The sequence below is a fragment of the Amphiprion ocellaris genome, chromosome 21, assembly GCF_022539595.1.
Source record: "Amphiprion ocellaris isolate individual 3 ecotype Okinawa chromosome 21, ASM2253959v1, whole genome shotgun sequence".
In the NCBI taxonomy this organism is placed as follows: domain Eukaryota; kingdom Metazoa; phylum Chordata; class Actinopteri; family Pomacentridae; genus Amphiprion; species Amphiprion ocellaris.
This window is the reverse complement of record NC_072786.1, coordinates 19,024,632-19,030,631: the sequence shown is the minus strand read 5'-3', so window position 1 is coordinate 19,030,631 and position 6,000 is coordinate 19,024,632. Positions and strand designations below refer to the sequence as shown.

Here is a 6,000-nt window from a genome sequence, read left to right as displayed (position 1 = left end):
TAGAGCCCCTTATTACTGAACAGTAGCACTGTCATTAGCTCTCATAAGAGCTTTGCTGCAGAAAAGTAGGATTTTAGGATTAAACCATCAGCGCTTTTGAAGGATATGCTTATTGACAGCAGAGTGCTTTACCATTTAGACAGCCTTGCCACTGCCTGAAAATATGCTTTATTTGGACAACATATATAAGAATATATTTGAATTGCACAAAAATTGTGCTTTATTTCCCTGATTAGGAAGAAAAATAATCCTGTGGTAAGATTTACTGATATGTATCACTGCTGGAATGGGCAGAAAGGGTATGTCCTAAACACATGCCTGAATACCTGAATGTAGAAACACAAATGAATTCCGATCAATTCAGTAACACAATTAAGTGTGTCACATGTTTAACCCTTACACGTGTACCTAGGATTTCATCAACACAGCACTGTATTGCCATCCAACTGACACAAAAACAAGATCTGTTGTGCAAAAGTCATTTTGTGTCACAGTGCAGGATGTTAGCTATTCTGTACTTTTTAAGTCTGCAAATTTGATAAAAGATTTCCGGAATGGAGAAGCTGTAATATAGAGAATCTGTAAATCATTGTCTTTTGGAAGAATGTGGTTGATCCCTCTAGCAGAGCACCACACACTGAATCTATGATTAATCTATAACACCTCCTTTACATACAAGATTTTTATCTACATGAAGACCATTAAAATTCTCAACCATAGGATCTAAGGAGAGATAAAGCAATGCAATATTTTTTTCTTATGTTATATTTGTATGTTGTGTTTGTCCTTACTTCTTTTGCACTGAGTTAAGTTTAGTAAATAATGAATAAAAAAGGGCAAAAGGAGTTTGGAAGCTATATATCATGTAAGAAACATGCACTCTATATGCTCCATACTATACGTCCCATGGAAGAAGAACAAGCTTCCATGCATAAAGATACTCCAGTATATATACCAGCATGATTTTTCCACCATATTTCTTCTGCCAGCATGATTTACATGTTTTCTTTCTATTCTATTCACATCTGTCTACCTACAGTCATACCATGCACATACACTTGGTATAAGAACATGAATAAATAAGTGGAGAAGATCAACAAATGCAAATGCTTCCACACAGTTATGTGGTTCAGTTAAGCAGTTAACACCCAAACAGGCTCGCTGTCATGTTGAAAACACTTATGCTGGTTCTAATTTTATATCAAGATAGCAAGAGGAAAGTGACTTTAAAAGAGGATTTGTTGCTGGGTTATGGATGGCAGGAGCTTCAGCCCATACACTGCTCAACTGGCTGCAATAGGAACAGAGACGAAAGTGACACGGCTCTAGATCTACGGGAAAGACATCAGTGTAACTGGGGTCTGAATGTGAGGACATAATCTGACTGCAAAGAACAGTCTGTTGACAATCACACAGAGGGGGATAAGATAAGTCCTTTATTTCTCCCCACACCAGGGGAAATTTACAATGTTACAGCAGCTTATGTAGCAATAGATGTAGTAATAGAAATAAAATAATCATAGAACAGTAGTAATAATATTTATAATATGTACAGGGGTGAGAAATGAGGATGAAATAGTACAGTATTGACACACTGTAAGAAAATACAGTATAAAGTGGCTTAAAAAATAAAGTGTGATGTTGTGATATGACTGCATCACTATCATGACAAAGATGGATGCACATCTGAGCTTGCATTGTGATATAGGGGATGTTTTTAAACTTGTAAAAATGTAGGGAAAACGAGAAAACATACACTGGAAGTGTCGATCAGATAGAAACAAAAAATATATTTGGAGGGGGATCCAACACAGCCTCTAGTGCTGAGATTTCTGTGTCGCCTGTCCAGGAACTCCTCTGGAGGCCATGCATAAATCATAGACAAAAAATCTACAGAGATGTGGACCAAACAGACATTATCAGATAAGTCCTCCCTTGCTATATTCTCAACAAGTTGGCATGTGTAGTGTACACCATGAGAACAGTGCAGGGTTGGATGTCTGACCACACAGTGAAGAGACCAGGTCTTTCTGTTATCCTGTGGAGGGCATTTTGCTGTCATTGTTTGGGTCCACTTATCCCCTTAGAGCAGGGGTGTCAAACATGCAGTCTGTGGGCGAAAAGCGGCCCGCCAGAGGGTCCAATCCAGCCTGTGAGACAACTTTGCAAAGTGTAAAAATCACAGAGAAGACATTAACTGCAAATTGTAGATTTGTAAAACTGGATTTTTGTGGATTTTTATTGGTGAGATCAGATTGGGCTGTATGTGGCCCCTGAACTAAAATGAGTTGGACAGCCCTGTCTCAGAGGGAAGAGTCACTGCAAACCAACACTAAGTTGTTCTCCGTGATCACCTTCATCCTGTAATGAAACCTTTCTATCCTGATGGAAGTGGTCTGTTCGTGGTGACAATGCCTCCATCCAGAAGTAATGAGGGCTCACAGTGTTTTGAAGGAAATGATGTGAATCATGTGCTATGACCTTGACAGTCATCAGATCAAATCCTATGAGATTTTTAGGCTGATGTTTTAGACTGCGCTCTCCACCAAAATGAGGGAATATCATTTTGGAAGAAAGATGTTCATCCCTCTGGTAGAGTTCCAGAGACTTGGACAATGAATACCAAGGTGCATTACAACTGTTCTGGCAGCATGTGGGTGCCAAACACGCTCCCAACATGTTCTACATTGTTTTTTTCCTGTAATTTGTCAGCTGTCTGGATGTTCGACAGAAGATTAATGTTTTTCTGTGAATTACTTTTTTACTACGTGTCTTCATTATTAGTAGTAAATTTTGAATTTGTTTGCCAATAACATTTAGATTTATTTGGTGAATGTTAATGATTTGCAACAAACTCTCAGCTGAGTACCTTAGCAGCTCTTGCAGGCATCATACAGAAACTGAACTTTCATCAAGTCTCACGCTCATAAAGACCGAAAAGTGCTCTGCCTCTCCTCTGCTTGACAGAAAATCATTGCTTGTGTCTTTATCCTCCTGCGCGTTACCGCATCTCCTTTAAGCGCGCGATGTCAGCCGTGTGCCCGCGCTTGGCACGGCGCCGCGCACTCCAGCCCCTGTGTATAGTAACCAGAGAAGCAGAGCTTTCGGCTAGACATGGCGGCGGATCCTAAGCCGGACTGGCTCTCCTGCCTTCCCTCTTCTTGGAGTTATGGGGTGACTCAGGATGGACGTATATTCTTCATCAAGTAAATATCACGCGGACACACGGCTTTCTGGATACGCACTGCTCGTTTCTCCGACACATTCTTCCTGCTTGTCGTTTTTCGCATTCTCTGTTCACCTTTTCCCCCTTTTTCTTCCAACAGTGAAGAAGCAAAGAGTACAACCTGGTTGCATCCTGTTACTGGAGAAGCTGTTATCACGGGGCACAGGAAAACTCCAGGTAAATAATTTGAGGACGTGTTTTTTCTTCATTCTCTGCGAAAACTCGCGCGCACACGCATGCACGCAGCGCCTATAGGAAAGGTTATCCGCGCGTCATGATGGAAAAAGGGGCGACAAGTTGTGGAAGACGATGACGGGAGATTTCTGCTCTGCAGCAAAGCAACAGCTTCCTCTGCTCCCCTCACTGCTCTCCTCTGGCGGACCATTACGCACGGCGTCCCTCCGCCTCCTCTTTCTCGCTCCACCTGGACACTTTGCGACACACTTTTTAAAAGTTCTGTCACGTAGGCGTGTGCCGATTTCGTAGCTGATTCCCTGCAGTGACATTTGACACATCCCCCAGTGATACCCGGGCTTTGCTGCAGAAACCCAGTATTTCCACGCACCGTGATTGCTTATAGGACCGCAGCGTGTCTGTGCGTCAGTTCAAAGCCGATATTCCAAAACATAAAACACATCTGCCGCGACAGGAAAAGGTTGACGGGTGGGAGGACATCACTGCATGCAGATCAGCCGTGTATCTGAACAGCTAGAGTCTCATTGGTGCATACATTACCACGGAATGATTGAGTAATTCTGCAATATCTGCTCTTCAGTTTGGAGAGAGAATTGTAAACGGGCACAAAATGAGCTATTTGTGGTCCAGACACTGCATTGCTGTGCAGGTGTGTGCGTGCGTGTGTGTGTAATCAGCTGCATATCTCTCTGCACAGCTGCTTATGTTCCTGCTGTCTTGTGTGTTTTTTTCTTCCCCTCCCTGTCCTCACAGATTTACCAACAGGATGGGAGGAAGGATACACATTCGAGGGAGCTCGCTGCTTCATCAAGTGAGTTGGAATGTGTGGCGAGGAAAAAAACAGAGATAGGAAGAGATTGATGGATGCAGAGCGGGAGAGAGGCAGTTTGGCTGTCTCAGGCGGTGAGGGGCTGCTTTGTTTGGTCGGCAGGCTCAGAGATTTCCCTCCGCTCTCATCAACGCCCACCTCGCTGCCTCTCTGCCCTGCTGGAGGAATTCACAAATACTTCTGTTTGCCTCCCCTGTAACACACACATATCGGCAATCGATGTGAATGAATGGCTCCTCCGTTCTGTCTTTCCCTCCTGCTGTTGAGGCTTTCTCCTTCTATCTGTCATGCTCTCGCCCTTCACCTCCCTCTCTGTATCTCCCTCTCTGTATCGCCCTCTCTGTCTGTCTGTCTGTCTGTCTGTCTGTCTCACTGCACATACATACGGCATCTCCAATGGAGGGTTTTGCTCTAGAACAAGAACAGCTCTGCTGTCAGTGGAACGCAAGTTTGACAAGCAAGTGTGACTCAGAGGCTGCTCTGCTGTGCTGAACAGGCTCTACTTGTTGGCGTGCTGCGTGTGCGCACATGTGTGGTTGTTGTGTGTGAAACCTCTCCATCGCTATTAGTGACTTCGGCTCCTTGTGCACATTTGTGCACATGTTGTGGACCTGTTTGACAACAAAAATGTCCTGCAGCTCAAAGCCCCTCACACACACACACACACACACACACACACACACACACACACACACACACACACACACACACACACACACACACACACACACACACACACACTCTTTGAGGTTTGGAGCATTTGTTCTACCTAGTTTCCCACCTAGTTTTCCTGTGCTCTGTGGCCATTTTGAGAGCAGCAGCTGACACATATGGTGAGCTAATATAGTCACTCTATAAATAGCTCAGAAACCGCTGCTCATTGGTATGTATGAATGCATGCAGAATGTAGCCATGCACACCCTGCTTGTGTGGATGTGTGCACATGGACATGTAAATATACAAGCAGAGTTGCCCATGTTAAGTGCTTGCATGCAAACACAGACAGTCACTTGTATGAGTTCCCAGAAGTCAGATGAGACAAGTGGAGAACTGCAAATGCATGTGTGAACTCAGCCAAAGCCAATAAATGAAATAAGGATCGAAACAGGACACAGTGAGAAGTGGTGCAAGAAGGCATGAGCAGGGGTGGACTGTCCATCTGGCATACTGGGCCAGTGGGCCGGTGTCTAGTGGGGGCTGGTCAACAGGTTCCCCCGGACCTGTAATCAGTAAATTGTAACGGGATTTTAAATTTAACCGGTGGCTTCTATTATCCCGGCACAGCTTTGCCAGTGTTTACGGCATTGGTTATCAGCTCAGGAAACACACAGACCAATTAGGTACGAGTTCAGACATCCCACGTGATGATACTCAGCCAATGAAGTCTCTGCATTGCAGACGCTAAAGTTTAGGATCTAAACAGCGAAGCTCAGTGTTCAGAAAACAGTTGAGAGGTGAGGAGACAGACGAGAGGAGGATAGACAAAATAGACAAATAACGCGACACCGAGAAGATGCACATGCTGACTATGTTCAGCTAAACATACAGCTGCGAGGCAGCTTTCTCAACTATGAACATAATCAAAACTAAATATGGTTCCAGACTCATCATTGAGCTCCAAATGTGTTTAATAATGACCCTGACACTGTTCAGACCTTGATTCAAAATACTGGCAGCTGCAGCTCAGTTCTACCGTGAAGCAGCGGGGATATAAGGGGAGTGATATAAGACAGGAAAAAATGTAAGTGTT

At 43.9% G+C, this 6,000-nt stretch overlaps 1 protein-coding gene across 21 annotated transcripts in view; it reads left to right on the top strand.

Moving 5' to 3' along the window:
• Positions 1–3,040: 3,040 nt before the first annotated feature.
• The window catches only part of LOC111563581 (pleckstrin homology domain-containing family A member 5-like), a 294,554-nt gene continuing 291,594 nt past the window's right edge, over positions 3,041–6,000 (top strand). For 12 of the 21 annotated variants that reach the window (XM_055006653.1, XM_055006634.1, XM_055006642.1 and 9 more), the window contains exons 1-3: positions 3,049–3,206; positions 3,327–3,403; positions 4,175–4,232. In XM_055006653.1, the coding sequence (XP_054862628.1) occupies positions 3,115–3,206; positions 3,327–3,403; positions 4,175–4,232 (227 nt within the window). In that variant the 5' untranslated portion in view covers positions 3,049–3,114. Of the gene's footprint in view, positions 3,207–3,326; positions 3,404–4,174; positions 4,233–6,000 lie in introns of all 21 variants that reach the window. The other 9 variants (XR_008600234.1, XM_055006646.1, XM_055006647.1 and 6 more) reach the window with 4 other exon arrangements.